Source organism: Fukomys damarensis, unplaced genomic scaffold (assembly GCF_012274545.1).
Source record: "Fukomys damarensis isolate Sample0158 unplaced genomic scaffold, DMR_v1.0_HiC HiC_scaffold_22, whole genome shotgun sequence".
NCBI lineage: Eukaryota > Metazoa > Chordata > Mammalia > Rodentia > Bathyergidae > Fukomys > Fukomys damarensis.
In genome coordinates, this window is record NW_022900934.1 from 17,510,969 (window position 1) to 17,531,863 (window position 20,895).

Below are 20,895 nucleotides of genomic sequence, written 5' to 3' on the forward strand. Positions count from 1 at the left end.
ATATATATATCTCTTTCAACATTTTAAACCAAATTTTGTTTCCTATGGTATGACCCTAGGGGCAGGCATAACTCGACAAATAAAAGAGATTTTGAATCAATAAGTCATTAGCAAGACCACTGAGTGAAAACATAATATGCATTTTCACTTTTTAAAGGCTGACAGCTTCTGTAACTACTGGTGATAAGACTTAAATCAGTTCCCAGGCCTTGCTTGAATGCCACACTGCTGGGTCCTCCTCTTTGCAGCTAGAATACTGAGGCAACCAGGAACCAATGTTTTCAGACTCCAGCAGCAGTACCTGTGAGATAATTGAGGTCCTTGGGCAGTTCATTTGTAGCTTGCAGAGCAGGGGTTCAGGATCACATGGATTCAGAGAGAGGCTGTGTAACTTGGGAACCTACTTAGCCTCTCTGAGCCTCAGTTTCTCCATCTGTGAAAAAGGAAGGACGCTGGTACCACATATCCTGATATTCTAAAAGTTGTAGAGCTGTTTTGTATAATAAGTGATTGAGATATTTATAGTCTCTGGTACTTACCATGAACTCAATAAATCTTAACCTCAAACTCCTTCCTCATCTCACACTAGATTTCCTGACCCACCCAAAAAGGTACTAGTTAGATTTCCTCTCTACTGCTAGTTGCTTCCACAGAAATCCTCCGAGATAAGTGTGCAAAGTGGGAGCCAGTATAACCCAGTGTTTCACATAGTGTCTGCTGCATGGCAGATGTCCTATAGATATGGTATGGTATCCTTTACCAGTACTGATCCAATCCTAGTTAGACCCAGTACACACACACACACACACACACACACAACCTCTACAGCAGAGGGAATTGACATCTACCACCTGTGTTTCCCAGGTAGCTGGATCTTGTCTGGGTTTGGCTGATGACGTGCACCAGTGGGCCAGTGCTGAGAAGGAGCAAGGCTATCTCCCCCTCTCCTCCAGTCAGTTACCTCTTTTAGCAGCAGGAAAGCTCTTCCTTATCTCCAGCTCCCTCCAGAGAAGCCCAAGTGACCCCAGTTCCAGCTGTTGACTCCAGCTGCCAGGTCCTGGGAACCCCTCCTCCTCCCTCTGTCCCGGAAGTCCTGGGGGAAGCAATGTCTTCTTGTAGCTTATTTTTAAGTTGTGTCGTTCTCTCATCTGGCTTTGCAACTCTCCCATCACCCAGGCCACGTCTCTCTAAGTAATTCCCTATGCTGTATACACTCGTGATGGTTTTTGACATCCCATTTAGACACCTTCAGAAGGCATCTAAACTCTGAGTTAAGAGGACTTCATTCTTAACTTTATTCTTCATTCTTAACATTCGGTCATTCCTCATGATTCAGTGTTTCCTTATTTGTAACAAAACTAACCAAACCCTAACATTATAAGGATCCAGTATACATCCATCAACACTTACTGAGTACCTGCCACACGCTAGGGCCTTTTGGAGGTGCAGGGTATGAAACAGGGAACAAGACTGATAATGTTCCTGTCCTCAAGAGTTTCAATTAGTAGCCATAGATGTTCTTTATAAGCCGCAGAGTGCTATGTACATTTAACAGGATAAACTGGCTTGATCTCCTTCACCCCTGGGAACCTGTGGAGATGCCCAGAGCTCTCCAGCCTACTTGCTGCAAATTCTACACCTTCTCTGGAGTAAGATGGACTGGCTGGTGGGTGCAGTGATTGTACAGCATTTGCACAATGATCTGGGTAGCAATCCAAGGGCCTCCTCCCCACCAGATCCAATTAGGCTTTTCCGTTTGCATGTGTCGGTCAGTGTGTCGGAGCACACTTTAATTAATTGCAGAGGATTATCCTGATTCTTCTGTTGAGTGCATCAGAATGGTTTTCATTTGGTGTTTTTAGAAGTAAACATGCTATTGACCAAAGCCTGTACGTCTTGCTTATGCCTGGTTGTGTTTGAAAAGGTATCCTCGGTAACACAATTTTTAGTTATTGATAACCTCTTTTATAACAATTTAGTCAGCCTCACTTTAAAGATAGTATTGATAACAATATGTGGCTGACAGTCTGTTTGTAAAAATACTCCAAAAGATGAAAGAAAAGCAATATGTGCAGATGTGGAAAACAGACAAGCTTGCTGTTTTTAAGCAAGCATGAAAATGGAGCATATTAATTCAGTTTCAATACTCTCTTGTCTTGAGTATATTTATGTGATTTCTCTTGTATTGTCCTATGCAGCAGATATTTCCACCTTTGTGTTGCTAATTAAATCACTAAGACTTATGATCAGGTGACTCAGTTAAATAATAATCACATCAGCACGAAAAAGGAAAGTGCAGGGAAAGAGGAGGAAGTACTTTCCGGTCCCTTTTCAGGCCAGTAACCTCCCTGAGCTTCAGCTTCCTCATCTGTAAATAGGAGCCATAACTGAGGGCAGTGCTGAGGGTTAAATGGGAGTGTGGCATGGAACCTGGAACGCAGTAGACTCTCTAAAGGGGGAGATTGCTGACTTCTTCCCGAAGTCCTCTTATCCCCCATCCCTTGCTTTCTGCTCTCTCCGCAGATGACCACTCCCGGGTGAGGCTGCTGGTGCTGGAAGGAGACCCACACTCGGACTATATCAATGCCAACTACATTGATGTGAGTATCTTGATGAGGCTGGGCAGCTAAGATCTGGGCTGGCTGTGCGGGCTCAGGGTCTGTGGCTGTCCCCAACTTCACCAGAAGGTGACCCTTACAGAACATGTTCAGATCAACCTAACTCCCTCCTGATTTGCCTGACCCAAGTTGATCATCTACCTAAGGCTGCATCCTCTTTCAGCCAGGTTGCAGTAGCTGCTTTTGGAATTCCTGGACGATGTCTGGTCTTATATGTTCACTTCATCTGTTAATTTGTATGTAAGTCTATGCATTCATTCATTCATTTGAAGGTGTAGCCATTAACGCAACAAAATTTTAAAAATGCAGACTGTATTTTAGATGTTTTGGGAAACTGCCATAGCTTCTACCCTCTAAGACCTCAGATTGGAGATAAGCTGTGCACATCAATAATTCCAGGGCAAGCTAGAAAGTGGTTAAGTGTCACAGGTTCAGATAAAATTCTTCAGGGATTCAGAGGTAGAAAAAAAAAAAAACATTGCTTCTTCCATTCTTCTATCAGGAATGCCAAATGTGATGTGAGGCAAAGCTTCACGCACAGGTAGAATTTGAAATCAAAGAGAGGGAGGGAAGATGGGGCTCTGGTTAGACAGAGCAGCATAAACCAAGATGGAGCAGCTGGAAAAGAAATAAGCAGCAACTTGGTATGAAGGGAGTGGAGAATGTATGATGGGAACAATGGAAAGTATTCTTGTTGGTGGCTTAGATGGCCAAATTTAGGAGATCAGAAAGTTTTTCATCAAAGAATCAAGGAGGTGGTTGGTTCAGAACTGAGTTTGCAGATGATTTACCTTCTGTCAAGGACAAGAAAGGTCAGAGAAAGGGGATTCTGGAATTTAGACAACCAACTAGGAAAGAGGTTGCTTCAGTATCCCAGAGGTTACCTTGGAAGGTGCTGAACTCAACCAGGAGCCAAGGAGGATGTGCTTGGAAGTGAGAAAGTTTGCAAAGCTTGAACATGACTACTGTGGTTGGATGGACATCCCACCATAATTGACTCATGCCAGACTTCTCTGGACCTCAGATCAGAGCCCAAGGGTCTTGAAGAGTGGCTTGGAGATCACATGGGTTCCTTAGACTTCAGATGTATTTATTCACAAGCTGTAAAACACAGTGGTAGGCTTTGAAAATTCCCTCACAATCTAGGCTGGGATAAATTATTCATTAACTTAACAAATATCTATTGAGCTTTGCAAAGGTCTTTGTTTCCTCAGATCTATTTCTTGTCATTCTCTGGTCCACTTTGCATTGCAGGTAGGAGTATTTGTGTACACATGTGTCGTGTGTGGGAAGATGGGGATCTGACTCCTTCAATGAGAGTCAAAGATGCATCAGAGGACAATAGAAGGAGAGAAGCCAGCATATTCCCTTCCCCTCTCCCTTCCTTGGGTAGTAGCTTCCATTTGGCTGTGCTCCATCAGCAGCTCTAGGCTCTCTGTGGTCCCATCTCTGTTTTCCCTTGGCCCGCAGTTCCAAATCCTGGGCCCTAATAATCTTTCTGTCTCCCATTGTCCCACCAGCACTGAGGGCAGTCTCGGCCTCCTGCTGTTGCCAATCTTGAGGTTGCCCTAAGCTTTCATTTCACATCTTGCCTCATCCATTATCCATATAACCAAGTCTTCATACTAAATCCCTCTGCCTGAAAAACCTGAAGGGCTTTGTATTTGTCTGCTGGACCTTGGCTAATGAAGAACCTACTATGTGGTCAAGAGGATGGGGTGGATCTTCACTGGAGATAAAGAGGGACAGGCTCTGCCTTCATGGCCTTTCTAGGACAGTTCACAAGGAGATAGTCAGTTTTGAGTAGAATATCTACAGCCAGACCAGTGCTTTAAACATTCATTTTTATGTCATCAGACTTTCCCTCATGAATCTATTACTTACTTCACAAACACCAAGCAGACCCTCTATAGTGTACTAGATACTGACTTTTCAGGCCAAGTTCTCTGACCTAAAGAGCTCTCAAGCTGGTAGGAAAATAGAGCCTCAGGGAGCAGAAGTATGTGTGTGGGGTGGCCAGTGAAGGTCATCTGGAGGAGGTGACGTGCAGTCCTGCCGTGGACAAAGAGCCACCAGGATGAAGGACTCAGAGCAATCTAGGAGTTGTTGATCATCTCTCATGTACTAACATAACCTTAACTAGTTCCTCAACCTCACTAGGTAAGGGCCATTTCTATTTCCAGAGAGTAAACTGAGGCTTTTAAGGTTAGGTGACGTGTCCAGGATCATCCTTCAAGGATGAGATGGTGAGAGGGCAAGAATTTGAGCTAGGAATATCCCCAACCATATCCCACTACATCTCATAATAACACTAAGTAGTGACAAGAGCAGTGGTTCCTAATGAGTCACTCCAGGGCCCTAAAATGAATGTTTTAAATAAGTTCAAGACTTCACGATAACCCTTCAGTATGGGTCCCAGCACTCCCATTTTCCAACTGGGGTTGAGAGAGATTGCAGAGCAGTGCAAGGCCATGCAGCTGTTCAGACCAGGATTAAGAATCATACCTGAATGATTCCCCATCCAGTGCTTTATCTCTCTCCTCTGCCCCACTCCCTGACACCACCTTGTAATGTTCAGCGCATGTTCATCCAGGTTGAAGTGGTTCCTTCCTTTTCTCCTTACCTTGTCCATGGCTGGATGGATTTGGCAGTCCTGGAGGCCCCTCCCTATACAGAATCTCCCATGCCTGAGTTGCTATTATCTTTCTGGCTTTTATCATATGACAGTTGAGTGAGTATCTGGGTGTGGTCAGAACCAGAAAATGCTGGTGTTGTACAGGTTAAGAGCGTTACCTAAGGTCACACAGCTAGACAACAATTCTCTGCCTGGCTAGAGCACCCCACAACCCTCTCCCTCTTTTGGCAGAAAGTGTGGTGTTCAGACAGGCCAAGGAGCCTCTGCCATGTGCTATCTTAAAATGCAATGTCGGACCCTGGGTGGGGTGAATCTCAGTGTCCCTTAGAGTCAATCAAGCACCAACAAGACTAAAGTCAATTATGAGTTCAATGCTTGTTTTGTCTGCTGAATCCAGGCCTTTCTGATCACTAGCTTTGTGATTATGGCTAAATTATTACCCACTTATTTTGATATCTATAAAATGGAATAATAGTATTGATAACTGATATACAATGTCCATCAGGTCACAAAAGGAAACAGGCTCATTCAAAGTGGGTAACCAAGGAAGGTTTGATAAGGATGTGAACTGGACTGAATGAAACCAGTAGGGCCGGCTGTTGTGCCTAGGGATTAGCAATAGCAGAGAGCTAGCTCTAAATACTTCTAGGCCCGGACAAGGGGTGAGAGTCTGTGTAACGGGAGTGCTGTCTGACAGGACATGTAGCCCATCATAGAGAGGCAAGGGGAACCCAGGCTGACCTGGCATGGAGGGACCTAGCAGGACATTTGCCTCAACCTCCTGCTGGCCTCTGTACCTCTGCTCCCATTCCTGGTTGTCCAAATGCACCTCAAAACAGTAGAAAATGGGAGCCCCTGGTGCAGTCCATAGAGTAGTGCAGTTCATACAGTCAGCCTCTCATAGCACACAGCAGAATTTGGAAGAGAAGTTAGGGAATTTAGACACAGACCACCAGTGCCTCCTTGCACAGGGTTACTGCTATGGGTCGAAATGTGGAGGCTTACATTAATTGTGAACCTGCTGTATATTCCAGCAAAGTTAAATTCTTGAGATCTCCATTGAGATTCTTGGACACACACGCTTGCGCGCTCTCTCGCGCGCTCTCTCTCTCTCTCTCTCTCTCTCTCTCTCTCTCTCTCTCTCTCCTCTCTCTCCTCTCTCTCTCTCCACTGGTGCCCACTCCTTCAATCTGGTCTCCACCTCAGCAAGAATCCCTCCTAGCTCTCCAAGGAGCTAACTGCTCATGCTAGAATCATTTTCCACAAGTAGATCTTGGTGATTCATTAAAATGTCTCCATTTAAATCATGAGCTGGATGGGGCCAACCCTGTCTAGGCCTCCGGAAGCTGTGCTCTGAACTATCCTGCTGGCAGGTTTGTTTGCACACCCAAAAATGTATTGGCCACTTGAATGTTATAAATTGCCAGGCTAGAAATAAATATGGTATCTGGATCCACAGAAAGTAACAGATGCAGGAATGCAGAGTGAGATGAATGCGTTTTGGATACAAACCTCTTTCCCATTGCTCACAAACAGATGGAGGCAGGCCCAGTGCTGGTTTGCAGTTGATCTGCATGCTGTGTAGGTGGGACTTAAATGAACTCAAAGTTCTTTTAAGGTTAGGAAGTTTTCTGTACTAGCTTTTAGCAACCCCCCCCGGAGAAGCCCAATTGAGCAGTACATTTCTTTTTATCTCCACTGCTAAGGAGTCTCATGGTTTAAATGTTTTCTCTGTGGGGACTGCGTGGGTTTTTGGAGGCCAGGGAGGGTCTCTTTACTCCGATGTGGGGATGGGCACACAGCATGCACGCAATCAATATGTTTTTGTCAAAGCCGATGCCCCAAGCCAACTTCTTCTACTGGGGACACAGCTATGAGCAAGCTGGGAACAGTACTGCTCTGGTGTGGCTCCCATTCAGCTGGAAAAGACAGACGACAAGCATGTAAATAAAGAATAGCACACTGTCTGGTGATGAGTGCTCTGAAGAAAAGTGAGCCAGTGAAAGTGGAAAGAAGCAGACAGCATGACCATGGAAGGGCTGTCTGGGGCCCTTCCCATGTGACTTCCTGGTGACTGACAATGGAACAGAAAGCTGGAGGAAGTGAGCAAGCAAACCACTCCATTATCGGGGACAGGCATGGCAGGCATGGATAACGGCCAATGCTCATGCCTCTGGACAGAAACATGATCACTGATCTTGATGAAGAGCAATAAGTCAGTGAGCAAAGGGGACAATGGTAGGAAGATGAATCATACACTGAGGGATGAAATGGGGATTACAGGGTTATTGAGAGGCCCAAGGAGGGCTTAGTTAAGAAGCCAGTCAAGCCACCACCTCCTTAGAAAATACTCCTCTGGCCTCTATAGCTAAGTCAGTCCCCACATGTGTTCCACAGAGCCCACATCTTCCCCTTGGCAGATCTTATCCCAGTTTATTGATGTCTACAAACTGCTCCAAAGAAGATGTCTGATGCCCTGTTGTATTTCTAGTGTCTTGTATGTAGTAATAGGTGCTTCATTAATATCTGTTGATTGAATGTTGAATGACTGAGCAAATAAGCGAAAAGCACAAAATTGTGAACCTAAGCCATCTAACCGCACAATCAAAATACAAATATTTTGCTCAGAATTTCATCCTGCTGACTTTCAGGCCATCTGAATCTTTCAAATAAATTTCTCCATGGTCTTTGGTCTTCTAGCTCATGCACTAATAATCCCAACCTCACCCCAAAAACATGTACATGTGTGTATTTCACCAACCCACCTTTGCTAAAAGCTGTACCCAGCTCTGGGTGGCATGGCCCATAGCCCAAGTAGAGAAAGTACAAAAAGGCTCTTTGCAGCAGATGTCACTGTGTTCATTGAGCAACATGCATCACCTTACTAAGGAGTTACCTCTGCATCACAAAGGAGGTTTCAATGAATAACAAGGTAGTGAGGCTGGTACACAAGGTGCATAGGGTTATGGGAAGGGACAAAGGGAAGTGAGGCTGGAGATGAGGTTGGAGATGTTTAGCTTCCGGCTGAGGTATGTGGGCTTTACCATGAAGCAATGCGGAGCCATTGCAGGAAAAATAACACATTCAGATATGAAGTATGAAGTTCACTGGGGCAGGAGCCAGATGGGCTGTATGACTGTATAGACGAGGCAGAAGGCCAATAGGAGGTTGATTCTGTGGCCCAGGCCAAGGAGGGCTGTGAGAATGAATGATAGTAGGGGTGGCAAAATAGGGTAGACTTGAGAAGCCACATGGTGCCAGGGTCTGGGATGTTCTCTTCCCAGGCCTACCCCAGAAAATCTGAGTCTAAACCCGGGCAGCCCTGTCCATCTTGACTAGAGGAACAGATAAGTCTTTTTACCTCTTGTGCCTCAGAGAGGAACTCAGTTATTATACTAGTACAAGAAAGGGCTTGCTATCCCAGCACCTGCTACCAGTCTGTCGGGCACTTTTAGTCATGGTAGGCTCACATTGAATGTTTCCCAAATCAACAACAAATATAGTAACAATTCAAAAACAGATATGTTAAATCATGGACTAGTCCCTGGTATATAATAACTGTCATGCACTGAGGCATTTCCTCTGAACAACAATACTATGATTTAAATAGTCTTAACCCCATTTAACAAGGGGAAAAAATTCTGAGGCACACAAAGGCAAAGTAACTTGCCCTGACTATACAACCTAGAAGGGACAGTCAGTATTCATGCTGGGGCAATTGAATTGGCTCACAGTGAAAAACCACCTTGCTGTACTTTCTGGTTGCTTTGTTATTGCTTGATTATTAAACATTGGTTGTAAGTGTCACACTAGATTCTGTGGGAAATTGTTTTTTTTTTTTTTTTTTTAACTTAGGAGGCAGTGTTTGTCACCTGAGAGACCTCACTAAGGTGAGATCCCTCAAGCAAAGAATTTAGGTGGGATTGCTGATGGCCGTGTAGTTAATCTAACAGCTCTGGTCATGACATTGGCCTTGAGTTGGTGCTGACAGACAACTCTAGAGTATGACTAGCAATTGGAAAGTACCTAGTAAATATTTATTGATCAAATGGAAAACTGAGATGGAGAAATGTCCAGAGCATTAATGAACTAGTCTTTGAATCAGAAAGTGGATCTAGAACTTTAGAGATCCACTTCTCTTGCACCAAAACATGGCAACTCTGGCTTATTTCCTGAAGAAGGAGGTCTGGGGCAGCTCATCTCCCCTGATCAGAAATGTTGAAGACCAACACTCAGACTTCTCGTAATAATATACTCCTTCTCTGTAACAGAGAAGGAAACTTACCATGTATGCCATACCCGTGTAGTGAGTCAGGGGGGCTCTTTCAACCTCTTCCCTGATGAGCAGGACTATGGAGCTCTGGGGCAAGCCCACACCAGAGTCCTGAAGGCTTATGAGAGCACTCTGAAATGTACAGGAAATCAGAAGCTGGTCTTTGAATCAGCAACCAGCCTATGGGTCTCCAACTTCACACCTCTACGAGGTTCTCTCTGCACACACAACTTTATAAGCTTGAGCATGTTGGCAGAGAGAAGCAACACAGCATCTTTCCCAGTTTTCTTTTTCTAATTGTTAATAATGCAAAGAGTCAACAATAGAATTGTTTTCTTCTGTTTTCTCCTTTAGCTTCCACACAGGGTCTTGTACAGTGTTGTGCATATAATCATGGCTCGGGAAAGACATTTTGGTGGTTGATGTGCTCTTTAAACCTGAAAACTCCCCTTCCCCCTCTTTTTTTAGGTTCATAAACATAAATGATACCTACCCAATTTTTGCTTCCAGTGCCTCTGGCTCCAAGGAAAGCTTGGGTGGACACCTCAAAAGTAACTGTAATAGCAACTAACCTTTAGTGATCACCAAGTGCTTTACATGCATCATCGTAAATGATCTTGTCATTCCTGTTGGAAATAGCTATGACAATTTCCTGTTTTGCCTATGAGGAAACAAAGCTGGGAGAAAATATTTATTAATCTTGTGCTGTTTACAAACTTTGACTGGAGACTTTCACTGTGCTTTCCTCCTGTTATCCAGGGGTACCATCGGCCACGGCACTACATTGCAACCCAAGGTAAGTGCCCTGCCAACCTGCTTCCACAGAGATCTCAAAGGCTCCAGGGAAGAGGGCTTTCTGGGAATTATGCAAAACTTATTGTTACCTCCACTTCTATCTGATACCCAGCATGCCTTTTCCATTAGTGGACCATGGCCCATCTCTAGAGGAGAGGAATTAACTTCCACTGACAAAGAAACCAGAGAAAGGCAGGGTTAGGAAGCCTCCAGAATACCTTGAGAAGGAAATTGAAAAATTCAGCTATAGGAACCATCACTAGGAAATGGTCCGGAGAGAGAGGACCAAGCAGGGCAGACCAAAAGTATCATTCTTCAGCAGGAGCTACCAGACAGAGCTGGAGCCAAGTGTGCCTTATCTCCTGGATGGGTACGTGTCCCTGAGACAGAGGCAGCCAGCTGCTCTAGCAAGCAACACAGCAGTATGTTATCAGATGGCTTAAAAATGACTGTACCATTCAAATCCTTCTGGGAAGTAATCCTGCAGATAATTATATATGTGGGCACCAATTTATATAAAAACATTCATCAGTGTTATCTATCATAGGAAATAGGTGAGAAATCTTGAATGCCCAATAATGGGCAGATAGTTAAAATAAAGTGTGATACCATATATTATAGAAAACTCTGCAGCTATGAAAAAACATTGTACTTGTTAAGAATGTTTAAGGGAATCAAAAATGCTTATAACAAATATGATGCTTATTATAGTAAGTACATATGCACCTAAGCACAGAAAATGGTATTCAAACTTTTATATCAAATACATATATTCTTTTTGCACTTTTAAAAATGATGAAGACCCCAAATATCGAAAAAGTAATTTCCAAAACAATTGCTTTGTACCGTCAGCTCCTACTCCCACTCCTTCTTTTATTTGTTTGTTTCCTTTAGTTTTGCTTTGCTTTCATTTTCTACCCCTTCTTTCTTGTTCAGGCTCTAGTCAAGCTAAAACTCAGGAACTCTTTTTTTTTTTTTTTTTTTTTTTTTTTTTTTCTGTCAACAGCTCTAGCTTCTGCCACCCCAGTTTCTTTCCTGGAGCCCAGTTTTTGAAAACTCCCTTGGGCCCAGCCCCACATACAGTGCAGATAAGGTAATGGGTTAGCGGAAAGTGGCGCCAGAGGTGCTGAGCAGGATGAAAGCAGCAGGAGGAAAGGGTGCTGCGCCCATGAGAGTTGGATGTTGCTTTTCTTACCCATTTCCGGCCTGACCCTATCAGGTTCACATGCCTCTGGCTCCAGTCTCTGCTACTTGGTGTTCTAGTGGGAACCACCTGGCCTTGCTCTTGCTTGCCTATGAGAGGCCTTCACTAAACAGAAAGAGGGATAGGCCTCCCAGTTCCTACCTTGCCCTCACAGTCTCTAATACCTTCTCTGCTGGCAGGTCCAATGCAGGAGACGGTAAAGGACTTTTGGAGAATGATCTGGCAGGAGAACTCAGCCAGCATCGTCATGGTCACAAACCTCGTGGAAGTGGGCAGGGTAAGCATCTCCTGCCATCCCTTGGTAGACAAGGCCAGAGGTGTGCTCCCAGCATCTCTGTACCTTGCACTGTGTTCAGTGCCTCCTGGTCCACACTGGGACCTCCAGCATCCTCGGGGAAAGATAACATCAGTCCTGTTTCACATTTGAGCAATTTCCTTTCCCTTCAAGTCCTCCATCCCTCTCCCTCCTTCACTCTCTGTTGATAACGTCATCTCATATATTTTGAGGAAATTAAAGCCATCAGATGTGAATGCCTTCATTGTCACAGCCAAAAGCTACAATCCTACTGTACCTACAATCATCTTCTTGTTCTTCTCCTCTTTTGTTGGGCTCAACCATAAGAAATGGCTGTTTTTGTTCACCCAAAATAGGTGGATATCAGCTATTTCCTATGGCTCTGCCCAATATGATAGAAGCCAATACTGCCCTTTTATAGATAAGCCCAATGCCTGGAACTTAATTCTGCTCAATAATTTTCTCATTTCTCCCATCTCGCTTGAAAGATAAGACTCTTTCTCATTGCTAGGATTTTCCCCTTCAGAATACAGACCTGCTCAGTACCTTCCACTTTTACAAAACAGATAAAAATGATTCTCCTGTTTCCACTTTCCTGCTGAACTTTAATGACTCAGATAAAGGCTTTGTTTCTTCACTCTGTCCTCTTCTACCCATTCGGATGTAGCTACTCTCTCCATCCCACCAGCAGCAATATTTGTGAACATCACTCACATCCTTCATGTTGACAAATCAAGTGGTCACTTCTCTCTTATCATTCTCCACTTCTCAGTAGCATCTGACCTTTTGCTACCTGCTCTTTCTCCCCTGGCCTCTAAACCCTGATACTCTTCAGAGCTCAGACCTCAGTCTCCCTCTCTGCTCTACTTAAGTCTCTCTCCTAGGTCATCCTTAACTAGTCTTGGAAAAACGCTTCTATCTCCAGTATGCTTGTGGTATGTTGGTGGATGGGCTGCTGAGTTAAAGGCAGGTGTACAAACACCAAGATTCAAAGGGCCTTTGTATATCATATAAACTAACTGAAGAGTGGGCAGGTAAGTTTGTCTTGGAAAGAACCAGGTGATCTATGAAGATGAAATGTCCTGACCATAGTCATGGGACAAAGGGAATCTAGGTTGTCAAGATCCAATCAAAGGACATGGATGTTTCATGTCCTAATGGGGAATTAGGGGCAAGTGAGATTTTATCCATAAGTTTACCATTATCTAGCACATCCTCCAGCTTTATAGATGAGGACCAGACTCAAACAGTGGAGTAATGACCCTGAAGTCACCCAGACAAGTCCTGGGTGTGAAGTCTGACTCTTGGCTTTCAATCTGGTGCTCATGGTCCTTATGCTTAGGCTGTTCCCAGGGACTTGGGCCCAGCTTAAAGCTACTGAGACAAAAAGGCCATCTAAGAGCTTGAGAATTCCGAGGCAAAATCCAGCCTGGCCTGCCTACAACATATCTCACACTGGAAACAGATAGCTTTGATAGAAATGCTATGAATCTTGACTGGATTTGGGGAGGAGAACAGTCCCTTAGTAGAACTCCTTCTGTAGCCCATGTATTTGCCAGACACTTAGTGTGCATTAAATTTATCTCACAATACTTGTACAGAGCAACATTCCTGGTTGTCATTCACATGGCCCAAATGTGCACTCTGGCTCCATCTCTCGTTAATAGTGGGCTTTGGGCAATGATCTTGGCTTTCCTGTATTTTAGATCCTTATTTGTAAAAGGGGAGTAATAGTAATATCCAAGGTTATGTTATAAGGAATTAAAATAATACATGTTCTTATTCATAGAACACTTAGTAAGACATATTAGACAAAGTATTATCTATTATTATTAAGAGGAATCTCAGGCTTAGAGAGATTTCAGCACTTTTTAGTAGCTACTTAGTTACTGAGTTTTACAACCAGCCATGGATCCATTTCCTTCCAAAACCTGTTGCACTATATCAGTGTTTCCCTAAGTGGGTTCCATGGGATGCTGGTCGGCAGGACGCATAGTGAGAAGAGGGTTCCATGGTTAAATATGTTTGGGAAATGCTGTGTCCTCTGCCCCTTTTGAAGAATCCTGCAGTACAGTAGCATTAGCACATCTGAGGAGCTAAGTAGTCTTGTAGTGAAACAGACTGTTTGACTTTGTTTAATCAGCATTTCCCAAACTCATTTGACCACAAAACCTTTTTTTTGTTTTTTTTTTGTTTCTTGTTTTTTACCTAACACCTATTAGCACCCAGCGGAACACACTGTGGGAAATGCCACGCTAGGCCGTGCAGCGTCCCCCGGAATGGTAATAATGCTTTTGTTCTTTTAAGGGGAAAACATGATCTGTCTTTCTTCTGCGGAGTGTGACCTGTAGAGTCGCATGTGGGAATGCTTATTCATAGCATCTGTATCCACTTCCAGGGCAGGGAGCAGGTTCAAAGTCTTCCCTCTGAGCCCAGCACTTCCATTCTTTTCCCAACCGAGAGCCTTTCTCCTTCTAGCTCCCAACTACCACCTCTTAATAATGACCCTCTCCTGACCATTTCTGCTTCCACCTCCTAGCTATTTCCCACATTTTATTCTCATCTTTGATCAGCTCATTGCACTCAGCTGCTCCAGCCTGATACTGCAGATAGAGGACTTAGCCAAAAGTAGAAAACTGGCCACATGATCTCGGACAAGTCACCAAACTTCCAAACTTGTGTATTATTTTCATCTGAAAAGTGGAAATAATAGCCACCTATCTCACCTAGTTTTCCTTGATCACTTTGTGTGACAATGCATTGAAAAAGGACAAGAAGCTTTTCAACAGAAGATACTACTGTTATTTCTAATGACCCCAATGCCTGTGGGAGTGAGATTGGCCCTGTGCAATCTGCCGATCCTTGGCCACCTGAGCTCCCCATAAACTGAAATGTCACTGAAGTTGTCCCTTGGGTTTATTTGAGTAAGAAAATTAGATGAGGTGGCTGCTCACATCCAGCCACCCTCTCGTACATCTTTGTCTCTATCCTTCCTTATCTCTCATTTGGCCACAGGTGAAGTGTGTGCGATACTGGCCAGATGACACAGAAGTCTATGGAGACATTAAAGTCACCTTGATTGAAACAGAGCCCCTAGCAGAATATGTCATTCGTACCTTCACAGTCCAGAAGGTAAGCTTCCCTTGGCTGCGGGCAGCCTCTCCAGCAGACTGACCTGTCTGTTCATTCAGATCATATAGAGATAAAAGATCTGATCTGTGCCCAGCCCCATGCTTAGCACCAGGGACAGATTAGCAATCAGGTAAGATGTGGGTAACTGCTATAATAGATCACACGTCCAGTGAGAGGGACAAATGAAACCCAACAGACAACTCAATGGGCTAAAGACATATCATGATAAAAGCCACAGGATAACATACAAAGGGTGAAGGCAGAAACCACAGGAGGATGGAGTAGTCAGAAAGGGCTTAAGAACAGGAACTTGGCAGAGAATGAAGGGTAAGAAGGCTCCAGCCAAGAAAAGGGTGGAAGGATGACGATACCTGGCAGATGCAGGGAATATGCAGGATGCGGAAGGGAAAAAATCGTCATATATGCTAGGCCTTTGGTTCTCAAGCAGGGGTGATTTGGTCCTCTAGGGGATACTTGTCAATGTCTAGAGACAGTTTGGGTCATCACAACTTGGGAGGAGGAAGGTTGTTACTGCTATCTAGCAGCTAGAGGCAGGGGTATAGATAAATAACCTACAATACAGAGCACAGCATAGATCCCATGGCAAAGAATCATCCAGCCCAAAGTCTCAATGGTGTCAAGTTGAAAGGAAGACTGAGATCTGCCAAGTGTGGTGGCACACGCCTATACCCCGAGCACTGAAGAAGCTGAGGCGCGAGGATCACCACAAGTTCAAGGCCAACCTAGGCTGCACAGTAAGTTCAAGGCCAGCCGGAACGACCTAACAAGACAAAGTCTCAAAAAACAAAACAAAAAAGAAAAGAATGAGATCCCAAATGAGTACTACCTTTATAGTTAAACTATTTTATAATTGTTGCTATTATATCATACAGATGTTCCTTGATTTATGAAGAGGTTATGCCTGTTAGACTCATTTTCAGTTGAAAATCCACTTAACATGCCTACCCTACCCAACGTTATAGATTAGCACATATTCTTCTGAGTATTACTGTAGAGTATTCATTGTTTATTCTCTGCATGGTGTAACTGAATGAGACCTCTGGCTCGTTGTGTCTGCTGGACAGGCTGCTGGCCTGTTGTATCACATTATGTACTCTATTACTAGCCTGGGAAGATATCAAAATTCAAAATTCAAGCAAGATTCCTGTTGGATCCGTATCCCTTTTGCACCATTGTAAAGTCAAGAGATCATAAGTCAAGCCATTATAAGTTTATGTTTCAATGACTCCTGAGAATTTACTAAATTCAGTGTTCTTCTAAGAGCTTTGCATAGAATAACTCATTTAAACCTCCCAGCAACACTCTGAGGTAGTACTATTTTATCTACATTTTATAAATAAAGAAGTTGAGATACAGATTCTAAGTCAGGTGTCCAAATTTTCCCAGATATAAGGCAGTATAATCAGGATTCACAGCTTGGCCCCTGAAGTCCATTTCCCATTGTGCTACATGATAATTATAAACCACTTTAATGGACTCCACGGCCATAGGCCTGAGGATACAAAAGGAACTAGGAACTTACTTAAATGCTTTAGAAGATTTGAACAAGGCTTTGTGAGGACCACAGCAGCTACCATGCAGACTGGACCACAAAGTGAGCCCAGTGACATTCTTGCAAGTACTGCATGGCTCAGGTTGTACTGTTTGCTCCCAGAAGCTCTTCCTTCCCCCCATACTTGATGCTCTTAAAGTCTACTGACTCAGGTGGAAAAGTCAGGAAGCACGTACTCCACCCCAAGTAAGAGGAGGGAAAATAATAGGTATTGGATGTTGTCTTGGGCCAGGTGCCTTAGAAGCAGAGCCTGAGGCAAGGATTCACACACACCTGCTGTAATCAAAGAAGTTCTTCCAGGAAAAACTCATAAGCAAGGGAGGCAAACAAAAGAGAGAAGTGGGCAGGTAGAACAAAGATAGAGTCTCCATAAAGTCTAGCCTGGGCCTGATCCACCCAGAGTATAAACCATACCACAGAGGCCAGGAGAACAGATTTGTGTGCCCCCACACCATTCAGTCCACTGACTTTAGCTGAGGGGTAACCTCTGGGGTGGGCCAGCTCTTGTCAGCTGAATGGACATCTTCAGAAAGGAGAGCATCTGTGAGGAAGTAGCAGCCACCACTGCCTGCCTCTGATGGACAAGCTCATGAGGAGGACCTGGGTGGGGAACCAGTCTCATCTGGTTACCTTTGTGATTAGTGCTGGGAACAGAGTAGAGGCTGAGGACCGTGATCCATCTTGAGACCTAGGCCCCGAGTATGGATCCTTGGGAGAATTGCAGGCAGCAAGCCATGGTGAGTTGTTAGGATTGTGTCTTGGGCTGTCTTTTTTGTTTCTCTTTTAAATGGTCTCAAGGGGCAAGATGTTTTTATACCTCTTTTAAAAAATCACAAAGGAAGATTATTTTCCATAAGGAGGTATCCTTAATGACCCCAGGGGGCTCTGGGATTAATTCAACTTTGTGGCCTCTTCATGCCAACAGACAGGCACTTAGGCCTTCAATTCAAAATCCATCCCTCAGTTGGGGACCAGGACTCATAAACTGGAAGTGTTTTCATTCCAGGAGGGAGCATTAGGAAGAAGAGCCTTTGCTCGGTAGTCACAGCACAAGTCTGGAGGGCTCAAACCAGGGCTTCTGGGAGCAGTTGATTCAGAGGATAAGAGTAGAAAAGGTAGGAGGATGTGTTCTTGAGCTTCACCTCACCCACCACTCTTATCACAGACTTTGTTTTCTCTCTCCTGATCAGAAGCTGCCTCTCATCTTGCCCAGTCTTAGTCTGGGTTCCCTGGAAGCAGAGCAGGAGGTGGTAGTGATCTAGATGCCTAGACCCTAGGTGAAGGTAGAGCTCACAGAAGAGGGTGAAGGAGATAGGACAGGGTGAAGAGGAGAAAGGAGCCCAGCCAGGATGTAGTCTCTACAGGTACTGCTGCCACCTGACTGGAGCTCTGGAACCTAAACTTCTTGGACGCTTGGTCCAATCTGGAAACAAAGTAGTCTTTTGTACCTTGATGAGGATAGCTAGTCATTTTGGCTTCTCCAGAGCAATCCTATATTTAGCACTGAAAATCCATATCCTGGAAAAGTTTTGGGCAAATGACAAAGTCAGGCAATCACCCAGCTCTCCTACCAGTCACTGAGGGCTGAGTGTACTCTTCCCCCCATGGGAGCCCTTTTCTCTAAAGAAAGGGACTGTGAGCTGTCTTCAGCCAAGACACATGGGAGATGAAGATGGTCCAACAGCCCAAAAATGGAGACCTGAGTGGGTACTAACAGAACTCTCATCCAGCACAACCCTGGCACACCTATCCAAGACCATCCTCCATGGAGCGGCCATCAGATTCCTCCTTAACTGCAAGTCTGATCATGAGTTCACCTTCCATGCAGCTACCTGAGGATTGTTGGTGCCTTTGAGATGAAATCAAAGCTATGACTTCGATTCAGTCGAGACCTCTGGAACCCAGCACCCCATTCTCCCACATGCCCAGGACTATCTTCCATGGCCTTCTAGCATTGCCCTGGGCTCTTGTTGGTTCTCTGCACATGGCACACTAAGTCCTGTTCTCTTGCCCTCACCTGCACTGCCCTGCTGCCTTGGTTCTTCCAGGCCTTCAACTGGGTAGTCCCCGCACATGAGGATGAGGAGCACAGACTGTGGGGCCAGACAGGCAGGGAGAAACAGTCTGTTTATAACTTAATAGTTGTGTTGTGTCTTAGGCGTGTTTCTAAACCTTGCTTAGCCTCAATTTCCTCATCCAAAGCACAGAGATAATAATATAAAGACTGACAAGAGGGTTAAATGAAATAATACACTGAAGTATTCAGAAGAGCCACTGGCACATGGTAGATGTTTAATACATGTTAATTATTTTCATTACTGATTTATTTCAAGATTTAAGTCAAGCATCACCTCCTGCAGGAAGCTGTCTTCCATGACCATGTTAGCTGAACTCTCCTTTACATCATAATAAAATTATCCACAGAGGAATCTTCCTCACTAGCAAGCCATGAACTATTACAAGGAAAGAGCTATGGCTTTTATTTCCTCCTTCCTACTGCCTAGTCCAAGTCTAAGCATAAATAACCTTTAGTGAATAGTTTTTAACTGGAGGAATGAAAAATCAGACTGTTTCTACTGTAAAAACTTCCTGTAAGATCTTTGTTTAAAGAGTGTCCTGAGAAAACAGTGTATCACTCCCTTTGGACGCAGACTGTGCATTAACACATGAAAGGCTCTGAGTAGGCCTGCGGTAAAGCGCCTGATTTCGCTTTGACTCTTGACCCGTTGTCCAAATGTTCCTGATCACAGAGTCACTGAGTGGTAGCACCTATTAACCCTACCGAGGTCTCATCCCCCTGGACAGCAGGCAGGCAGGCTCCTCAGTACAGCAGCCGCAGCTCCCCAAGGGCCGGGCTGGGTACATGAGGGCAGCAGCTAAACAAACAGCGGCCCGTTCTCTCCTCAGAAAGGCTACCATGAGATCCGGGAACTCCGCCTCTTCCACTTCACCAGCTGGCCCGACCATGGCGTCCCCTGCTATGCCACTGGCCTTCTGGGCTTCGTCCGCCAGGTCAAGTTCCTCAATCCCCCAGAAGCTGGGCCCATAGTGGTCCACTGCAGGTGAGTCAAAGCCACGCACCAACCAAGTGTGCCTGTACAGTTTTGCTCTCTTGGTAGGGGTGACGTTCTCTTGTCCAGTGGCCTTGATACCCCCTTGTATTCCAGTGCTCAGTCATTTCTGATGAGAACCAGATCCCCACATCTGACAACAAGTTGCTGTAGTAGAAGCAGTATCAATGGTGTTAATATTGCAGCCAGGAAATGCAGCCAGGGCGCTAGCAGCATCTGCTGTGTCTGCCATATGCGCCTGCCCACATATTTCAGTTACTTCTCATCCAGCCTTGAGAAGTGGTTATTATTATCATTCCCATTTTACAGACAAGGAAACCAAGATGTGACACAGGTGTGCAATGGTAGAGCAAGGATATTTAACATGGTCTTCTCCAGAGTTTGCCTGTACCTACCTCCTTCATGTGACCGTGGGCTGCCTTTGCTTCATTTCTGTCAGTCACTGGCCTGTAGCATCCTTAATAGAGTAAATGGACAGTGTAAGGTTTTATGGAGAAGAGATGTTTTCGGCTTTGACTGGGAGAGTCACGTTGAGAGTGAGTGACATGTCTTTCCGTCCTCTAGAAGGAGACGAAGCATCCCCTCGAGGGCATGAGGAATTGGAGGGAGGTGAATGTTCAGACCTAAAGGCCAAGTAGCCTGCATCTCCCGCCTTCCCAGGCCCTCTCAAATGTGACCTGGGGCCCAGGCCATCTTTTCAGACCCTGCATGCTTAGGTTATCTCATCCTTGCCCTGGAAGTGTCCACATCAGTAAAGGGACCGGGAAGATTCAGTAAACTGTGGATGTCTCAGAGCCATTCTCACACAGCATCCACGTGTCTTCTCTAAAATAGTAAATATACAACCCCATTTCACGGATAAAGCATTTAGGGATTTGGTGGAACCCTCCTGGACTATGTAAGCATTGGGCATGAATTCTTTCCTTTACAACTCATAGCAAACCAAAGGGCGATAGCCCATGAGTGCCCAAGCCCTACAGCTGAAACAGCAGCCAGTGCATGGGGTGAGGGAGAAAGTGAGACAACAGCAAATATTTATCAGGCTTTCCACTGTGTGCAACACTGTCTCTCCATAGCAAGCCATCTTCATGCAGCAGAATAGAGCAGTGCCACTCCTGGGCTAATAAGATTAAATGGGTCGGCTAACATGTATTAAATACCTATCAGAAATCCTGACATATAGTAAACACTTAAAACTATCACTCTTCGCCAGGGATTTAGCTCAGCGGTTCGGTGGCCTGCCTTGCAAGCACAAGGACTCGAGTTCGATCCCCGGTACCAAAAAAAAAAAAAAAAAAA

The 20,895-nt window shown here is 44.7% G+C and overlaps 1 protein-coding gene and 1 long non-coding RNA gene across 9 annotated transcripts in view; one reads left to right on the forward strand and one right to left on the reverse strand.

Moving 5' to 3' along the window:
- The window catches only part of Ptprt (protein tyrosine phosphatase receptor type T), an 810,280-nt gene that overhangs the window by 743,912 nt on the left and 45,473 nt on the right, over positions 1-20,895 (forward strand). For 5 of the 8 annotated variants that reach the window (XM_033767166.1, XM_033767168.1, XM_033767170.1 and 2 more), the window contains 5 exons: positions 2,524-2,600; positions 10,286-10,322; positions 11,705-11,802; positions 14,836-14,952; positions 19,433-19,587. In XM_033767166.1, the coding sequence (XP_033623057.1) occupies positions 2,524-2,600; positions 10,286-10,322; positions 11,705-11,802; positions 14,836-14,952; positions 19,433-19,587 (484 nt within the window). Of the gene's footprint in view, positions 1-2,523; positions 2,601-10,285; positions 10,323-11,704; positions 11,803-14,042; positions 14,103-14,835; positions 14,953-19,432; positions 19,588-20,895 lie in introns of all 8 variants that reach the window. The other 3 variants (XM_033767165.1, XM_010631417.3, XM_033767167.1) reach the window with 1 other exon arrangement.
- Positions 19,511-20,895, reverse strand: part of LOC104867140 — a 5,940-nt gene continuing 4,555 nt past the window's right edge. The window contains exon 3 of the long non-coding RNA XR_781685.2: positions 19,511-20,053. This is a non-coding gene — a long non-coding RNA (uncharacterized LOC104867140). The remainder of the gene's footprint in view (positions 20,054-20,895) is intronic.